General features: G+C 36.9%; 1 protein-coding gene across 1 annotated transcript in view; it reads right to left on the bottom strand.

The window, feature by feature from the left end:
- The window catches only part of TLL1 (tolloid like 1), a 383094-nt gene that overhangs the window by 30806 nt on the left and 331496 nt on the right, over nucleotides 1-20792 (bottom strand). The window contains exons 16-21 of the mRNA XM_045020036.1: nucleotides 19459-19575; nucleotides 18023-18168; nucleotides 11317-11512; nucleotides 9445-9570; nucleotides 5432-5592; nucleotides 1992-2172 (exon numbers count right to left, since the gene is read on the bottom strand). Coding sequence (XP_044875971.1) covers nucleotides 1992-2172; nucleotides 5432-5592; nucleotides 9445-9570; nucleotides 11317-11512; nucleotides 18023-18168; nucleotides 19459-19575 — 927 coding nt within the window. The remainder of the gene's footprint in view (nucleotides 1-1991; nucleotides 2173-5431; nucleotides 5593-9444; nucleotides 9571-11316; nucleotides 11513-18022; nucleotides 18169-19458; nucleotides 19576-20792) is intronic.

Genomic DNA, 20792 nt, shown 5'->3' with positions numbered 1-20792 from the left:
ACTGTCTTTAATGGGTAACCCATAAGCATGTAAATAAGGACTGTTCACTCAAGGGTTTGCAGGATGGGCCCCATACGTTTCATGTGCATAGATATTTAGGTACAAATACATAGCTAACCTTTAAAGCTTTATGACAATAATCTAAAATGGCATTTTACAAGGAAAAGTAACCTTCTGTGACCTTAAAAATGTCATTTACATAAACCATAAACTGATCTCAATGTTTCTGCCTGCAGAAATGTGATTATCAGCAAATACAATATGTTTAAAGCTTTCAGGAGGTAAAACACTTGTTAATATCTTTGTCTGATGTATGGGAAATATCATTTACTGTGCTCTTTCCTCACTGCTAGAATAAACCATATGAGAAGGCATAAAAGAAAACACCAGACTTCCTTTCAGGGCTGCTAAACTTTAAACTTCTTGTCTACGTACATTACAGTTTCTGACAGATATTTTTCCCACTTTGTAAAAGATCTAAGCAATATCACTTACATAATATGCTAAACCATACTGTTTAACTTTCCTACAAAATGTATCATGCATTCCTCAGTTACTGAAACTATCCAGACAGAAACTGCATTTACTTAGGCTTTTACAATATAACATTTAACCAAAGGCAAAATAATAAAGTAAACTACTAAAACATTTTCTGCTTACTAAATGTAAGTATATTTCTAGCTCTCAAGAACTTGTATTTCTTATCAGAAAATGAGAGGGTAAAATTCAAATCCTAGACGCAGTAACTGATCTTTTTAATTACACAAGAAGAATTCTAGTACTATTAACAGAATGTATCCTGTCACATGGAAACATGGTTATAACAGAGTCCTGTGTGGGTGATTACTAGGACTGTGATCCTCAAACATTTGCGTACAGGCTTTACTCATATGAATAGTCCCATTAAAGTCAATGATGCACATCCTCAGCTGGTGTAAAATGTCATAGCTCCATAGGAGTCAATGGAACTATGACAATTTATACCTGTTCTGATTTGCCACATGGAAGCTACCCATGTACTTAAAGATACGCATGTTCCTAGATGTTTTCAGAATCAGGACTGGTTCTTCCATAAACCTTTAAAATGTTCAAAATCAGGCAAGAAAGATTCTACAGCAGTGGTCCCCAACCTTTTTGTGGCCAGTAGCACATTCATGTTTTCAGAAGAGTGTGGCGGGTGCCAACAATTTTTCAAGGCTTATTTTGTATTTGTACATTAAATAATACAAAAAAAATCATATTTAATATTACATAATATATTATTCCAGAGAGAAGAGAGAAGCCGGAGAGAAGCCACGAGGACAGAGAACACCAGCGCCCACAGCCTGCAGCCCTGGAGTTCTCTGTCCCCGGCAGGTGCAGGGCAGTGGCTTCTCTCCCCTGCTGGGCACTAGATGGGCGCACATAAATCCCCTGGCGGGCGCCATGGCACCCACAGGTACTGTGTTGGGGACCACTGTTCTACAGTATTTAACAAATACCTAGCAAGAGACAAGTCATAAATAATGCAATTTAATAAGAAAAAGAGCTAGCGAAAGCAAAATACAAATATACTTATATTTTGTAAGAAATAATTTACATCACATTATGATTAGGATTACTAAACAAAGAAAGAAAGAAAGAAAGAAAGAAAGAAACTAGGGTAACAGAAGTCTGTTGTGGTAAATTCTGGGCACACACTTTGAGGGTTCCCTTCTCTTTTACCTCCCAGTCTGTGTATATCTGTAGAATATGGGTCTGGATTGTTAGGGGAAAAAACCCTCCTGTTTCACATATTCCCCACAATATACATATATTTCAATTCAAGATAACTATTGTTATATTTTATTAACTTATTAAATTGAACCAAAAATTAAAACTGTAATCAAAAGGAGAGAGGCCTTTCACATTCATCACCTGTGCAATAAAGAACACAACCTGTGAAAAAGATTCACTGCATCTAGACACTCTATACTCAGAAGTATCCATAGTACACAAGTGATTTTTAATACCTGAAAAGAAGTGGGCCTTGAAGCCTTTCTTTGAGACTGTGTTGTCAGATCTGAACTCAATTCTCATATTGTTGTATTGTGATGTGATAACTTCAGGCACTTCTGTACCACAAAATTTACCATGCAGTTTGGAATCAGAAGAAAGGCCACTACGAATCTCCACGTAATCATATTTGCAAACCTAGGAAAGAGAAAGATTTTTGTATTAGCCAAAAATAGATACAAATTCCATATAAGTGCCTCTACACTTAAAATGTAAGATCTTCTGTTGATTTATGTTACAAAGTTAATATTTAATTGACTTTTCAATATTTAATATTTTTGCAATTTTTCTGATATTCCTTTATAAATGTTTGTTGATTTTGTTTTAATATAATTTTTAACACTACAACATATTTAATTTCTTAAATTACATGTTTTAAGACAAAATTCATGCATTAATATGTAGTATCTACATTGTCTACATTTTAAAGTGTTTAATAGCTCAGTCATTTTAATTAAAAAGGAAAAACTCTGAAGACATTAGACTAAGGCCTCCAAATGTTCACTTTGAAGAATAAAGCCATCTCTGAGTCATAAACATTTATGGGTTCTGTATGCTTGTGGATTTGTTTTTTTTAAACACACTATAACCTAAAATGTATTACCTTTAATATGGAAATTCTGCAAGCCAAGTCTTTCCCATTGTAAATTTAAGACCACATTATTTTCTTACAAAAGTATAAATCTGCATTGTTAATAGTGTCACTTCTTTCTCAACAGTGGTACTGATATAATTTAGAGGACTAATTTGTGTCATTTTCATTAGGAGGTTTAAAAAAATCACCCCTTATGCAAGGCCTACTACCCAGGATAATACTTTCAGTGCATAATCCCATGTCTATATAAAACCTTCCACCCCAAAAACTTCTAAGCTTCTTAGGCTCAACTATCAATCATTTAATCAAAAATGTTCCAGTTGTATGCAATTAATAGCTTAAGAGAAAACAATGGCCAGGGGATTCATACAAGGCTTAGATTGTGCATGAAATGAAAGCATGAATTTTATAAATCACAATCTTTACTTTTTTAAACTACACAAAAAGATTATTTTGGCTTTTGTTACTATCTCCTTATGGACTATAAAAATGATTTCCAATGTTTTGCCATAATGGAGGGAAAGGTTTAAAGTGCTTATAACTACTGGAATCACTTTCACATGTTACCGCTGTGGAATGCAGCTAATTCAGTCATAATAACTCCACTTAAAGAATATTAAGAGTCTTGCTTAATGCAACAGGCACAAGGAAATACTGAGTTACAACTGGAAGTCTACTTTAACTCACCTGAGTTAAATTCTCATTTTGATACCTGGGATTTTCACATGCAACTCCCAATAACATGAACACTTAAGATAAATCCCAATATCCACTGCTAAGCCTATCAGTATGACTTAAGGTGAATTTTAATGCTTTTGTGGGTTTAAATTAGACATGTAATATTATTTGAATGTAGGCTTAGTGATATAATTTCCATTATATGGCAGTATATAAAACATTAATAGAAGTACAAGTATATTAAAATGGTATTTATTAGCAAAGATGTATATAAATATATCCAGCTAATTTAAAATTATTTATTCAGCAAAAACAATTTCATAGTTAATTAAGTCTCATAATAAATAAGTATTTAAATCATTTCTAACATGTGGACTATTAGTACCCATTTTATGTCTGTATTTTTAGACACTATATAAAAGTATTAGTGGCTTGATATACTATAACAGTTTATTCTGGATAACAAAGTACTGACATTCACAACTTCTGTTAGTACTATCCATCTAACATCTATTTTTAGCAACACAAGAGAGGAGAATGGTCTTATGATCAAAACACAGGGCTGAGAGATAGATCTACAACTTTTTTCCCACAATCTGCCAGTCATAAATCTTGTGTGACCTTGGACAACTGACTCAGTTTCCTCATCTGAAAAATGGAGACACAAACAGAGCTGGCTAGAAAACAAAGGCGTTTTTTGGGAAACAAAAGTTTGCTTCATTTATTTTTCTTCTAATAATGACATTTCTTTATTTCATAGGGATTTGTGAGGTTATAATTATTAACGTGGGTGTGGGGGACACGATAAAAGTCTTCAAGTAAGTAAAAAGGTTGTTATAAAATGGAGGAAAATATTTTTTTCTCCTTATCCACTGAGGACCAGATGAGAAATAATGGGCTCAAATTTCAGCAAGGGAGGTTTAGAATTGGCATTAGGAAAAACTTCCCGTCAGGGTAGTTAAGCACTTGAACAAATAACATAGAGAGACTGTGGAATCTCCATCATTGGAGGGTTTTAAGAATGGGTTAGATAAATGCCATGTTCTATGGGTATTATCAAGACCATTTAGGGATGATCTAGACAATAGCTAGTCCTACCTCAGTGCAGACTAGATGACCTACTGAGGTCCCTTCCAGTCTTACATTTCTATGATTCTATGTCTGTAAAAGCCTGAGATGCTGTATAATTAATTATCTGAAGCCAAGGAGCTTAAAAACAACAACAACAACAACAATAATAATAATTAAAAAAATCAGAGAGTTCATTCCACAATCCAAGTGGGAAGTTTATTTTGATATTCAGTCTACATGCTTTTTTCACTTATTTCATTTCATTGTTCCTTATTATACTTCCTGTTCCACTCTAAAAATTACTTCCTTTCTTAGGTTTCAGAGTAGCAGCCGTGTTAGTCTGTACCACAAAAAGAACAGGAGTACTTGTGGCACCTTAGAGACTAACGGAGCATTATAGCCATCTATAACCATTTCAACGTAAGAATCCTAAGAAAGGAAAAAAGAACAGGAGTACTTGTGGCACCTTTGTTAGAGACGAACAAATTTATTTGAGCATAAGCTTTCATGGTTCTACAGCCCACTTCACTGGAAGCTTATGCTCAAATAAATTTGTTCGTCTCTAACAAAGGTGCCACAAGTACTCCTGTTCTTTTTTCCTTTCTTAGGATTCTTACGTTGAAATGGTTATAGATGGCTATAATGCTCCGTTACTCCTCATTTAACCAAGTTATATATACTCAGTACTTTTATTCTCTACACATAATTCAGTTCCTCCAGATTTTTCTCTTGTCTTGAATTCTCTCCAATTAGCGGCTCATCCATTTGTTTTGTTTTAGTTTGTTTACAAAAAAAGCCAGCTGAAGCTCAGCAAAGGCATTTCTTTTAATACATATACATTATGATGCTCATATCTTTAAGAGAGAGTAAGCCATGCTATGTATGTTTTGAAAGACTCCAGAAACAGTCCCAAACTCAAAGTCAATGAAAACAAGAATTTCCATGGAAATTGTCAGTATTTGAAGCAATGGTGTTGTATGAGACAATTTCTATTTTTGAACAATCCTGCAACCGTTGACTAGTTTGTATAATTCTCAGTTCATGGTTACTTACTTCATTCCCTTCTAATTCAAAAAACTCAAACTTCATTGAAATTCTGTATTGAGTGGGAGCAACCACCTGCCACACACAGTTTTTGTTTGGAGGATATTCTTTGGGCCATCCTGGAGTAGTTATAGTCCCATTTAGCTTTGTCAGAAGTCCCCCACAAGCAGCTGTAATGTAAAATGAAAAGCAAGCACCTCACTTATTTGCAGACTCCCCCGAAACCACATTTTGTTATTAACAGAAACATATCAAGTAAGAGATTCAGCCCTCTCACACGTTATTTATATTACAGTAGTACCCAGAGAGACCAATCACGATCAGGGCTCCATAGTACTATGATACGAACACAAAGAAAGAATAGTCCCTGACTCCAACAGCTTTCAATCTAATTTAAGACATTTGAGTGAATTGAAACACTACACAACACTTCATATCACATTCACCCTTTTCTCTCTCACCCAGTTCCATATACTCCCACAATCCTCCCAGATCCTGTCTCTTCATCTGTATTTCCCAGGCTCCATGGGACACATCACTCTCTGGTTCCCTCACCCATTCTCCTGTACACACTTTATCCCTGATGCAGAATCTGTAAGGGTGAAAGATTTCAGCTGTCCTTTCAGCATAGGTTGTATAAATGTGCCTTCTCCTTGCCAAAGGGAATCTTCCCCCAGTGATGATCTGGATGATGTGATGGATTGCACCCTCAGCAAGTTCACGAATGACACTAAGCTGGAGGGAGAGGTAGATACACTGGAGGGTAGGGATAGGGTCCAGAATGACCTAGACAAACTGGAAGATTGGGCCCAAAGAAATCTGATGAGGTTCAACAAGGACAAGTGCAGAATACTGCACTTAGGACATAAGAATCCCATGCATTGCTACACGCTGGGGACCAACTTGCTAAGCCTTTTCTGCAGAAAAGGACCTGGGAAATACAGTGGATGAGAAGCTGGATATGAGTCAACAGTGTGCCCTTGTTGCCAAGAAGGCTAACGGCATATTGGGCTGCATTAGTAGTATTGCCAGCAGATCAAGGGAAGTGATTATTCCCCTCTATTCAGCAATGGTGTGGCCACATCTGGAGTATTGCATCAAGTTTTGGGTCCCTCACTATAGAAAGAATGTGGACAAATTGGAGAGAGTCCAGCAGCGGGGATCCCCCGCTGCCGAAGACCCCAGGCCCCTTGAATCCTCTGGGCAGCCCTGATTTAGTCTGCAGAAAAGAAGAGTGAGGAGCGAATTGATGGCAGCTTTCAACTACCTGAAGGGGGGTTTCAAAGAGGATGGAACTAGACTGTTCTCAGTGGTGGCAGATGACAGAACAAGGAGCAATGGTCTCAAGTGGCAGTGCGGGGAAGTCTAAGTTGGATATTAGGAAAAAACTATTTCACTAGGAGGGTGATGAAGCACTGGAATGGGTTACCTAGGGAGGTGGTGGAATCTCCATCCTTAGAGGTTTTTAAGGCCTGGTTTGACAAAGCCCTGGCTGGGATGACTTAGTTGGGGTTGGTCCTGCTATCAGCAGGGGGTTGGACTAGATGACCTCCTGAGGTCTCTTCCAACCCTAATCTTCTATGATTCTACAGTGCCCAGGTATTACTCATGTACAAAGGTTACTTTTGTTTAAAATACAGCTGTTCAAATAATATGGTGAAAAAATCAGAATATATTTGGGAATAAATTATCCAAATTTATTCTATGCTCTCTTATTCATGGGGTTCATACTATTTTATTCACAAATATTTACAGTCATCAGGTGTTTCTAAAACATAGTGAATACAAAAAGTTTCATTGCTTCACCTTTTTTCAGAAGAATTTCTGCTAACCTTATTAGTCATTCATTATTCTCCTGTTAAAAAAATTCAGTCATCCAATCAGGCTGCAGAAGTGTACCATATGACCAAACATACAGCACAAATAGGAAGGAGTGACTAACTTTTCAGCCTGAGGGTCAAACTCCTATTTAAAAAAAGTCAAGTAAAGGGCACAAGCAATATTTTGGAGGCAAATTCTTTACCCTGCTTCACTCCATTTGTGAAACTCAGGCATTGCTAAGGGACCTGAAACCACCTATACATACTCCCCCACCCAGCATGGGGGTATAGAACCAGCATTTCAGCTCCTTGTGGTGCAGAAGGTGAGTTGAAAGCTGGCTGTTGGCTGGAACATATTGCACTCTGGTTATTTCCATCTGGTTTAGAGAGCCTTGGGGAGCATGGTCAGTTGGCACAAGTTAGACAAATCCCTAAGCTGCTCTAACCTGGGGTGGGACAAGAATGAGGGGAGCTGCAAGTGTCACACCCCAAGGAATCCCACCCTTGGGGTCCCATGTGGAGGCAAATCCCCATTGGTAACGAAAATCTGTCACACAAGTGGCTGTTCATTCTCAAGTTCTCCTTTCTTTTCCATCTCCTGGATTACCCTGAGTGACTGTGTCAGGAAGGAGGCAATGGAGTAGCCAGAGTTAGTCTCCTACCTTCTCTGAAATATAGCCAGAGGGGAAGCTGTTGAGCAGGTACACCAGGGAAGGGACAGCAGCTCTTAAGAGTGCTTCCAGCTCTCATCAGAGCTGCTCCCGGTTCTGTATGGGAGCAATGGGAGGTAGTTTCTCCTGAACTGATTGTTTTAGGGAGTTTTCTGCAAGACCCTCCTCACTTCCCTAGTCTTTACTGATTGAGATAGGCACCCAGACAAAAAAATCCACTTTTTTACAATTGGATTGGGATACAGCTGTTCTGGCTTCCAGTATGAATCAGCAGACAAGCCCTGCATCTCCATGCAGGATCCTGGAACCAGACATCCCATGTCATGATGAGTATTTGGAATATAGGGTATTTTTCATGTGTGTGTTGAGGAATTTGAAACAAAAAATCATAATTGCGTCTTATGAGCCATAGTACTCATCATGTCAATGAGCTATGCATACTGAGAATAATACTGAGAATCATACTTTTCTAATACTATCTTTAAAATAAAGCTCAAGGAAATGAAATACAAAATAAATAATGAATGTTACTGTCATAAATCTGGTTTAATCCCACAATATCATAGAATTCAGAGATAATACCTATTAACTCCATCTAAAGAGAACCACATCACTGGACAATGTTCTCAGACCGCTTACAATACTTAGGCAAAATAGATTAAATAAGGATGGTCTAAAATGTCTCATGTCTAAATTTACTAGTATTTGTGAATTAGCATATGATTATCACTATTTTAATGACCATAGTACTGAGCTTCATTTAGTGTGCAAATATTCAGTGTTATGGGCAAAGAGATATCTTAATCTAATCCTAGTTTTGCAATATCTTCCATTTAAGGGCCTTTTTGATTTCTTCAGATGATTATTAAATCTAGTTTCCTTGCTTTTAATAAAAGGCTTTGATAGATTATATTTCAAACATGACTTTTTAAAATGAAATGGTAAGTAAAAGGACACTTTAAAATAACAGTAGAAACCCATTGCAAATCATAAAATTTTGGCAAACGAGGGAGCAAGTGAACAAATGTAGTTATAAAAGCAAGGATAACATATCACAAACCAGTATTTCATTCATTTGACAAGTGAAGCTTAGTTTTAATTACAATACATTGTAGCAATGTATATTTATGTATGTAGTAAATTTATGTCAGATAATTTTATAAGAATAATGAAATATGAGATTTCAGTGTGTTGCTATGCTGTTAAATCTTTCCTAATACACACAGAGAAAATGCTCTTTTCTGAAGGCAAATTATGTAGTGTATGGATCAGTGAAGTGTGAATTAACAAGGTTCTACTGTACATAATTTTCTATTTGACTAACAATAGAACTCGAACAGGATAAATTAGTAATTAATACTAAATGAATAAGACTATTATAGACAGACATTGTACAGTGGAGGATATTTTTCAAGCTGTATGACAATACCTATATTCACTAATGCATAAGCTTTAGTATGCAAAAAATGGCTTTATAAAATGACTAACTTTATACGTTTTAGAAGTTCTTTAAATTAGCAGCATACTGTACCTTCACAACTCTTTTTGTCAGGTCCAAGTTCATAGCCAGGATCACAAGCACACTGATAACTGCCCAAGGTATTCACGCACCGCTGTTCACAGCCCCCCTTGTCAGGTTTGGCACATTCATCTTCCTCTATGAAGACATAAAAGAATGGAAAAGGCATTAATTAAAAGTTTTTACCTTCCTCATCTCTACTTGTTGAACAGATTGATATTATCTGCAGCAAGTGGTGTGCATGCCATTGAACTTGTCTATATAGCACATCATCTCTACTGACTGGAGCATTTTTTAAATCTTAAAGACCTGAAACTGGGTAAATTAAATGTATGTTCTTCTTTTCCACTACAATAGCAACTGACAGATACAGACCTAATTTATAAGCACTTTGTGGCCAGCATACAATGATTTAGGCAGCAGCAATCTAAAGGTTGTGTAAAGTACTGAGAGAATGATTGGAAATCCTCAGCAGGGTCACTTGAAGGGCACTTTTATCTCCAACAGAATGAATTTGTACGTTATCCTGAATTCATACTCAAAACCAGATTAACAGAATCCTCAAATCCCAGTTTTCATTCTACTGATATTAAAGGAAACAAGAGGCATCAGAAAAAATGGAATACAGAATTATCTCTGCTAGCCGTGAAACATGCTCATAATATTCATGCTCAAATATGCCTGAGATGTAGTATATCATTTCCTTGCACAGTGGCAAATATGAAGAATATTCTCATTTGAAATAAACACTGACAATTATCTTCTCCTCTCTCACATCTGTACAGAGTGAAAACTGATGATAAGGGCTAGATCATCGCTAGCCCTTTGTGGCTGGGCAATCGAATAAGGGAGAGTAGGTTACCTGTACCATGGGTTCCAGAGGGAATCCAGGTCCACACAGCTAATACATCCATACCCTGTGCACACAGGCATCAGCATCATCATTATTATTAATAATAATAAATACAGGGAGGACTGGATGGAGCCTTGGCTTCATGCTCTCACCAAATTAATGTAGTGACTGTGAAAGCACTGGCATGGCAAGAGATAATTCTATACCAGGCGCTAGCCCTGCTGCAGTTTATTTCCTCCCTGGAGCAATGAGGAGACTGAAAGACAAATTGTGACTCTCAAAGTTTCTGAGGGGGGACGGATAGATCAGTGGTTTGAGCATTGGCCTGCTAAACCCAGCATTGTGAGTTCAATCCTTGGGGGTTGGACTAGATGACCTCCTGAGGTGCCTACCAACCCTGAGATTCTAATGAAAGTCAAAGTATGCTTCCTGAGCTCTGCCCAGGGCAACTCCAGTATGCCCTTGCTGGTGGTGGATAATAAAGTGACAACATAGCCTTAAGCAATTAGAAATAGAAAATGTATCTTTCTTTAAGAGAAAGCATAAACATTCATAATAATGAACCTCTCAGGCAATACCATTCCTATTAGAATTTTATTCTTTCAATTATTTTTTATAGACCTGCCAACATAATATTCCTCTAAACATGTTTAACAGGAGTGATTACATCTTTATCAAAATTCATCCAATCATTTGAAGAAATTAGGAAGACAGACTGGGTTTGATTTTTCACCCCCTTGCACCTTGGGTAGTCATTTACATGTGTCAAGGTGAGTGTAAAAACACTGCCATTTTGATCAGTTAACATTTTACACCCATTTTCCTCGGTACTGATGACTGAATAAAAAAGGTAGTAAAAGGTAGTGGAAAATCAGGCCCCTCGACTCTAATCAGAACAGAAACTAAAATAATATTAATTTTGTATTCTACCAATATTATATCCTTAATGTTCTTTGTAACAGAGCAGACAAACATCATAATTCTTCTATATTTCAATACTATATGAGAGTCAATCCCCATATAATACATACCTTTAAAAAAGTTAGCAGCAAACCCTGCTTTGTTAACTGTTCCATCAGAAACAAACTTCATCCACAGGGTATTAGAGGTAGATCTAATATCTTCTGGCTTATCATAGCCACAGAAATGGCCAATCAAACGACTATTTTCACTGGTTCCATCTCGGACTTCTAAGTAGTCATAGGCACAGTTGTCATGTCTTTCGATCTGTAAATATACAACAGTGCTCTGTTTAACCATGGACTAACACATAACTAAATAAAACTCCTTTATGTTAAGTGGAATAGAACACGTTCTTTCTTTGGAAGGCCATATCTATGGTCATAGAGTATAACAACTGATGGGAGAAAAAAGAAATGTTCTTTATAGGTCTCTGTGTTGCTACACTCACTTTCATGAATAGAAGCAAAATCCATTGAGATGTTGATAAGATACAATAGCTTAATTGCAAAAAATCTTCTGTCTAAATAGCTACAAAACAAGGCCCCATGTACTCCACAATAAGCTTCATCTAAATTCTATTGAAGACCTAGTTTCTGCACAATCTAGTGGAGAAGACTAGCAATTCAGTGGCAGTTTTTGACAAATAAAGAAATGTAAATTTTATTGAACTGAATATAAAAATGAACTATAATCAGAAAAGTATTATTTTTGTTATTTAATTTGATGTTAAATTCAATTTATTTTATGCTGTCCCTTCATTTTTAATGTAGTGCAAAATTCTGCATTACTGCATTCACCCTGCATAACTACATTCTAGAATTTGATGTTGGAAGCTAGACGTACTGGCAGTGAATAGAGTTTTAGGCACCTAGAGAGCACGGGAGGCAGACTGAAATTACCCACATTTGCTGTTAAAATGGTGAGCAGTGAAATAATTAATAGTAATGACACTTAAAATGTCATCATTACATCTCTGAAGCTGTTATGTTACCTGTTTCACTTGGGAGACTCCTGATTTCAAGTGACCTCTCTTTACTCTTCCAGGCAGCCAGGGCTGGCTCCAGGGTTTTTGCTGCCCCAAGCAGCAAAAAAAAAATAAAAAAAATTCCTCGATCGCAATCGGCGCCTCCTCCACCGCGCCACTTTCTTCTTCGGTGGCAATTCGGCAGCAGGTCCTTCCGTCCAAGAGGGACCAAGGGACCTGCCGCCAAATTGCTGCCGAAGAGCCCAATGTGCCGCCCCAAGCACCTGCTTGCTGAGCTGGTGCCTGGAGCCGGCTCTGCAGGCAGATGACTGAACTTTTGCCATATAATTTCTAGCAGGACTAGAAATATGTGGGTAGAACATCTCATCCACACATCCTGCTAGAAGACCTCAGACCATAGACACAATTTTGTTTATGTCTTAGGTTAGAGTGCCTCACACTCCCTACCTAACAGTGTGTAGAGCATCTGTCAGAGTGGGAGTTGCAGCAGAGACTAAAGCAGCAGCAGGACCTGGAGATGAGCCTTATGATCTTATATCTCAGCAACTGCAGATAGACTCCCAGAGAGAGAGACAGACAGACAGACAGACACACACACACACACACACACAGTCTCCCACTAATGCAATCAGAACTCTTACGGCTGCTTTACCTTAGGATTACCCCATGGGTTTAGAATTATGGAATACAGGTACATGGAAGCCTGCCTATAAATAAATTAACTAAATCCAGGAGAATAAAATTATATCTTCTGAGAAAACCTGTTACACAAACAAACAGCAAGATTTCTGTTTTAAAAGGAGATTTCTTAGTTAAGGAGAAGGCTCGAATCAAATCTATTAACAGAACCACCCTTTTAAAAAAAATACAAACTAAATCTCATCCCCAAATGGATTTTTTTATAATATGGAATTAAACTTATTAATATATTCTATGACTGTTTTGCTGTTCATTCATTTGGTTGGTGAAATACTATATCTACTGTGTATTATGAGCAGAACTAAGACGCTTTTGCTTAGCGTAAAAGAATCAGAAATCCTAATGTACTCAGTTTTGTTTATTTCATTTTTTTTAAAAAAGAACAAATTTTGTCCCTCTTGTACAAAACTTGTCTATTTTCTTATCTAAGTCTCCAATACTGCATACACTTAAACATACATGTAACCTTCCCGGTGCAAGCAGTCTCATAGAAATGAGTGGGACTACTCACAGGAGTAATGCAATAGGGGCTTATGTGTTTCCAAGCTCAGGGCCTTAATTAATTAGAGAGATCCATCTAGGTATTTTGATCATGGGTAGCATCAGAACCAGAGTTAGGATGGTGAGTAAGAAATATCATAACCTGGGGCACAATTATCACTGTACTGACTTCAATAGGCGTTTCACATGCACAACTAATGTTGTGGTCATGCATGTATCTATCTGAGCACCAGCTTTTCAGAGGTTTAGAGGGTAAATTTTAAATGTACTTCGCATACCAATTTTTTTTAAGTTATTAAATTGAGAACTTTTTAATGTTAACAATTATAATATGCAATTCTGTTAGCATTATTGTATTAACAGTAATAGAGTAAAAAGCTATTACATTCAGATGTAGGGGCTATCCGCCTGCTCCAAAGCCCATTAAAATCAATAAAGGGTCTAACTGTATTATTTTTTGTCCACCGTTCATTTTTACAGGAGCATTAAGTCATTCAGCAATTCATTTTTTCTTCTATGATAGAGGAACATTGTTCCACTCTATAGGGGAGTTTGGAAAATACTTTTATGGGCCAAATTCAGCTCTAAATTACATGCGCCCAGCTCCCATTGAAGTAAAACACTAGAATTTCCTTTCTGAGCATCACCTTTCATTTTTGGCAGAGGAAGAAAGATAAAAATCTATTTTGGGCAGTGGTAAGTTGCTAAACATCTAAGACTATAAAAATCAACCAACTTATAAAGTGCTATTGATTTACACCAAACATTCAAGTAAGGTGATCGTTTGACTAGATTAATTTATTTTTAGTTCAATACTGCTGCAAGTGATTCCAATACTAATAATCTTTAGAGATTAAGTAGTTATAACCTGAAATATAAACCAAAAGATAAATATAATGTTTTTGGACAAGTAATAAGTAACTTTAAAGCCCTTTGGCAACAAATAAAAAGAACTGATTTGAACTGTGTTTTCCTTATCTGAGTCTCATATTTTAGGACATTATGGTGTTGCGTTATCTGGCAGCGCTGCTGTGCAAAGACCTGCTATGCTAAACTACAATAGTCTCCTGTGCTTCCCAGTATAGAGTTTGATCCAACACCTATTTAAAGTAATGGAATGACTCCCACTGAGTTCAGATTGGGCCCATAAACCTTGTTTATTGGAGGGCTAAAATGTCATCCTTTCAAATTGCATGTGGGTGAAGAATATGCAAATTGTTAGTAAATAAATAAAACATTTTAATTTTTACAGCAAAAAATGTAGTTGTGTTGGTAGCATCAGCAGCTGAAGGCTCCTGAAGAAAGTCAGGGCAGCATGACAGAATGAGGATGAAGGAAAGCCAGAGAAACCCCCTTGATGGAGGCAGCAGCAGTGGCCAGAATGGGGTCTCCAGGTGAGTCTGCTTCAAGTGGCCATGGGGACCCAGAGAAAGTGGTTGGATATGGTCCAAAAGAGGTTACGACAGGTGGGAACTTGGCAGGACACTGCCCCATCCTCCCAAACCAACTTGTTCTATATTATCTCTTCCTCTCATGCCTGAACAGTGTCTCATAAGGTGAGTTAGAGGAGGGTTCTCACCAGATCTAATGGTTTGGTGAGACAAGCAGGCCTCATCTTTATGACCCACAGCTCAAGTCCAATTCAGCTTTCTCACATTTAGTGTTTATACAGTGTGTGGCAAGTGGAGAAGTAAAAAGTAGGAATGCACAGAACTCCAACTTTCCTTCCCCATCTGAAGGTAACACCACTGGCAGAACAGTCTGGATTCTTATTTTCAAAATTTTTACTGTCTCAGACCGTTTCTCAGAATTTATCTTTCAGCCCCTGAATAGTCAATAGTCTAGTGGTAGGGCTCTCACTTTGTATGTGGAAAATTCAGGTTCAAATCTGCAACTTGGGACAGGGGCGGCTCCAGGCCCCAGCACGCCAAGCACGTGCTTGGGGCAGCAAGCCGCGGGGGGCACTCTGCCAGCGCTGCGAGGGCGGCAGGCAGGCTGTCATGCTTGGGGCGGCAAAATGCCTAGAGCCGCCCCTGACTTGCGACTCCCACATTGCAAGTGAGTGTCCTACCACTGGGCTATAAAGTCACTCTCTCTTCTGACCCAATGAATAATTATTTATACAAAGTGGAACATCTCCAGCTGGAGAGACTCAGAGAGATTGAGAAAGACTGATTAAGTGGAGTTAATGATGCTAATATTTATGCTGCTCTGCCTAAACATCACATAGTACAATTCCTCTATCAGTGAGCTAAAGAAGAGCAGGTAATCTTACACTCTGCAGAAGCTGCAATGCCCACAGCAAGCAAAACAAGATGACTCAGTGATAAAGTCTGAAGTTCTTGGCTTTTCTGGGGGTTTAATTATAGACTGGAGGTTATTTATAAAGTTATTTCATTGCATTGTGTGCAATCAGAATTTATGAAACATAAAAACACTTTTCAAAGGACAAACAAATAATTTTCTCACAAACATACTGTAATAACTCCTGTCAGCCCTTTACTATTTTTGGACACAGGGACTTCTGATTTTTAAATCACTTTTCTGTTTTGCTTGGCAATGCACCAAGTATATAGAAATAAAGTGACATATTTGAACTCATATTTGAGATCATTTTGCTATAGTAGTGTTATCTATTTAAGGATACTGATACCTTTTGTCATTAGCAACAGAACATTCCATATTTTTATTTTACAGATACATACTTTGCCTACAATAAACCCTTAACACTCATGAATTAATACATTTGGGGGGAGTGGATTACAGTTCAGCCACAAGTATATCCAATATTGATTGCATTTCTTTTTTTCATTTTATCTGTTTCTTTGAAATCTTTTCCAAACACTTGCTGTCTCTTGAGTTTTCAGCACAAGAGAAGGTGAAGCAAAATTTCTTGAAAGAAGGAGTGAAACCAAGTTATGAGTGGCTTAGTAAGCTAGGCTGCCAATATAAAATTAAAGTTGGACATTGCTTGTTTCATTTATATGCAGCAAAGGGATAATCTGTTTGTTTGTTTGTTTTGTTTTGTTTTTTTGCTATTTCAGAGAGGACAAACTGATTCCTCGCAGGTAGTAATAAAAATCAGAACCACTGCTCTATATTTTTGTTAGTATAGCTATTGCAGGAAAGGCATTCCTTATCCATTAAACAAAGTAATCTTGTTTAACATCAGATTTCATAGAGCTGTCCTAATCAATCCTGATCCATTAAAACAGACTCTCTGTATTTTGATATAGAAAGGTATTATTAAGAACTACAGAATTACTGAAAATACTGTCCATTTAAAACAATTTTCAACTCTAAGCCAGGACAGTGAAAGCCTAACTAGCATTCAAAATGATCCTTGGGCAGGGGAAGAGCCTCCTGCCTTATGTGGTATGGGGCATTAATTTAACTGACAAAAAGATAGGAGACTGCAGGTAGCACCTATGAAAGTCTTGTCTAATGTTTATAATATATGGTCATTACTAATGGTAAATTTTGCCACTGAGGCCTGATCTTTGGATAATTCCATGCCAGAACTCCCATTGATTTTTAAGGGTGGTACATCACTTAAGGGCTGCAAGACCAGGAACAACAGAAATGAAAGAGCCAGATGCCTTTTCCCGGCTGCACAAAGGGACTTGGGCATTGCAATGCTAAGAGTCACTTTTAGGCAGATAGGAAATCAAAGGAATACTACTGAGATCCACGAAACCTGAGTTAGTCACCTAAGCTCCCTGTAAAATGTATGGAGAGAGATAGGGACTGAAGAATGCAGTCCACAAAAGCTGGCACAATAGGCTGGGAGCCACCTAAAGTAGCCTTTGGGAAATGTAGATTGCAGTGCAACCAAAACTGTAATTAAATGACCTAAACGCAAGCCTTAGGCACCTAAGTATCTTTGTTAATCTGAGCCATGGTTCCTAAATTCATATGCTACTGAAATATTTAAACAAAAAGAGTAGACAGAACAAGTATTACTAAACTTAGCTGTGAACTTGAAACCAGCACTTATAGTATGTATAATGGGTTGTATGAAATATCAATTGCCCGTGTTAGGGACAAGTTTGCTGGCCTGTACCATTCAATAAAAATGTTTATGGAGATCCACTATAATGTTAAATTTGAACAAATATGGGCTTTTAAACCATTTTAAGAATTTGGCTTTTTAAAAAATACAGTACTTGTTTCTGCATAATAAAAACAGAAAATAGAGCTTTCTTTCAAGAAAGGCATTCCTTTTTTTAACAATTAGATTGAGAAAAGAAATAACAGCTCTGTTATTTAATAGAATCCTAAAGCAGTCTTGCGAAACAGGATTATGCATTTGTCAAAAGAAACTATTGTCAGTATTTAAAACATTCCAATTCAAATAGCACAGATAACGTAAAACCCCTTTAATCTTCTTGAAAATTTCTGCAACAGGAAAGGTCCCAAGGAAAGTAAACTTCAGCAGTAGACTTTTTTTTTTTTTTTTTTTTTTTTTAGGAGGGGAGGAGGGAAGAGGAGAGAATTCTTTGTTTCTTCATTGGTTTAATGAGGATTCCCTTAAATGGCACTGTCAGTTATCCACTAGATGGTTTGCTGAATCAGTTAAATGGCTTTACCTCAAATGCCTGAAAGGTTAATCCGACATTGTAGTTCTCTGACACTGTTATTTTCCACACACATTCCTTCATTGGTCTGTAGTCATCAGGATAATTAGGAGACTGGATCTGGCCTTCGTTTTTGTGGATCTCACCTCCACAGATTGCTGATGAAAGCATAAAACTCAATCTAAGTATATTTTCAGGACTAACATTTTCCCCTCTTCTTGAGTCAACATATTTTGTGTGGTGATGAAATTATACAACAAAAAATGTACACACTTTAAAAAGGTCAAATTACTGAACTCAAGCTTGGTTGTATAAACTACTGGACATTTCACAGAGTATTTAATGTTTTTAATAATGCAGTACCTTTAACACTGGAGAAGACTCTGTAATCACGGATATTTATGATTTGTGACTGCTTAAAAAGGCATTAAAATTGTCACAAAATAATATCACTTGTTTATATGCTTTTAGGGTTATGTAACATACATTTCTCATCAATAGCCATGTCCATATGTAGCTTATTAGCCTCAGTAAAACAGAATATTGAGACAAACTTCATCCTCTACATCTATGAATCTTTACCTACAAACTACGGTCTGCACCTAGAAACACAAACATTTTGAGTTCAGTGAAACAACTCACATGAGTAAGGTTACTCAAATGCATAAGTGTTTTCAGGATTGGGGCCTACCCTCATATACTAAACATCTGTGGGCTCCATTTATATTGCACTCTTTTCTACCAAACAGTGTTAAACTGGGCTTCACTGTATTTCTATTAATGTCTCAAGATGTCTATTAATGTTCTCAAGATGTCTATTAATGTTCTCAAGAACAGAACCAGATTTTGTGAAGGAAGGTGGGGAAGCATAGAACTAAAAGTATAGAACAAAACACAAAATGTATTTTCGCTTCAACAAGACATCCAACAAGAAATGTGCAAAACTCCCCGCTCCTAAAACTTCCCATGAGAAAGAGATAGCCACATTAAATTTCCAAGGTGTCATTAACAAAATGGACTCAACACACCTGAACTAAAAAAAAATGGAAATTTCCCTATATTTGGTAAGTTCTGTGCAGAAATGTAGGTATGTGCTAAAGAATAAATCTCAACATCTATTGAGAAAGTTTAAGAGAGTTTCCAACTACCATTTAATTAAGAATTTAAAAATGTGCATGATATACTTATGATCACCATTACTGATGTTATTGGAAAGGATGATGTCTGTAATGAGATCATATTGGCAATTTCAAAGTTATACATCTATGAAGTTGATGGCCCATACCAAAACAACCAAACTGTTTTCTTAAAAAGTATTAAACTAATTTCAGATGAAGTTAATTTAACTTCATAATTTATCAGAGCCCACATTTGTCAAGATATTAATGTGTTTCTTGCTAATCGTTATCCATATGATTAAGTCATCTTTAATATTCACAGTGACTTGCCTTCATAAACTGCTGCAAAACCTTTTCCTACCCAATTGCTGCTGCTACGGAACTCTATCCACATTCTGCTGTCTGTAGATGTGAGTACTTCTGGTAGTTTGTCACCACAGAACCTGCCTAAAAACAAGCAATGAATAAGCGTATTTTATGTAATCTTTCAGGACCAAATCCTACAAGAACTTACATGTGGGTTTATCTTTATAAACAGGCTTGGAAGGATTTGATTTTTATCAATAAATGCTGATTTCATCATACACACAAATGAACAAAAATATTTCCGTTGATAATAATAGATATGTACAGAAAGGCAAAGTAAGAAAAAATGTTCCTTGAGAACTTCTTAGAGTTTGATTTAATAATTTTTACTTTGTACATTTTGACAAATGATGTTGACAGGGTTTAATGGTTCTAAATCTTTTACTTATTAATTCTCAACAGCTACTATCATTAAATAATTATTATCTGACCCCCCCGTTGCCTGACGCGCCCCCCCCCCAATTTCCAACCATGAACATTTAAATTCAATAAAAATGCTTTAAAATACATTGTAGACAGATAGAGAGATTTTATTATAATTTTGTTGGTGCTATTTTTCACAATTCCCAGGCTCCTTTAGTACTATGAGACCACATGTAAAAGTCTCAGAGGGACTGGGAGACAAGAGGATGTTCCTCTTTCTAACCACAATGGGTCAAATGATATCATACTTCAAACCTTTCACTGATCTAGAACTGAGCATTATGCATCCTGGACCTCATACTGGAATAATATCAGCAAAAATCGAGGAAGAATTCCAATTTTGTGAGAGAAAAAATGGTCATGTTCTCAATATATATTTTTTTCTACATTTAAAAATGACAGCTTTTTGAAGTAGATGGCATTAGCGGGTAGACTGCAAGTATGCTGGACAAAGATGCATAATATATATAATTTATCATATGGATCTGCACTTTATCACATGGACATGAATACCACTACTGTATTTGTGGTAGCATTCAATATATTTCTCAAATTCCACAGAACAGCTTTGGCCTAAATTTTATTAGTTAAAAAGGCCAAAAATATATAATCTCCGTTTTTTTCCAGTTTAACAACTCTGTTGTTGTTTGCCTACATTCTACTGAAATACAACCTGACGCAAGTAGTACCCATGCCAATCCTTTTCTTTAAAAAGGATGTGCATGCAGTACACACCACATGTCCCAGCATGCCACGGCCTGAGCATGGCATGATGGAGTTTCAAATCTTCCCAGCTACACCTCTATCTTTTTAATGAAAGGGGTGTCTTATGGGCTGCATTATTGACTTGCAAGAAGATATTAGTGTGTTGAATG

This window comes from Mauremys mutica, chromosome 5, assembly GCF_020497125.1.
Source record: "Mauremys mutica isolate MM-2020 ecotype Southern chromosome 5, ASM2049712v1, whole genome shotgun sequence".
Classification (NCBI taxonomy): Eukaryota; Metazoa; Chordata; order Testudines; family Geoemydidae; genus Mauremys; species Mauremys mutica.
The sequence above is the reverse complement of the archived record's forward strand: the minus strand, read 5'-3'. Positions and strand labels throughout refer to the sequence as shown.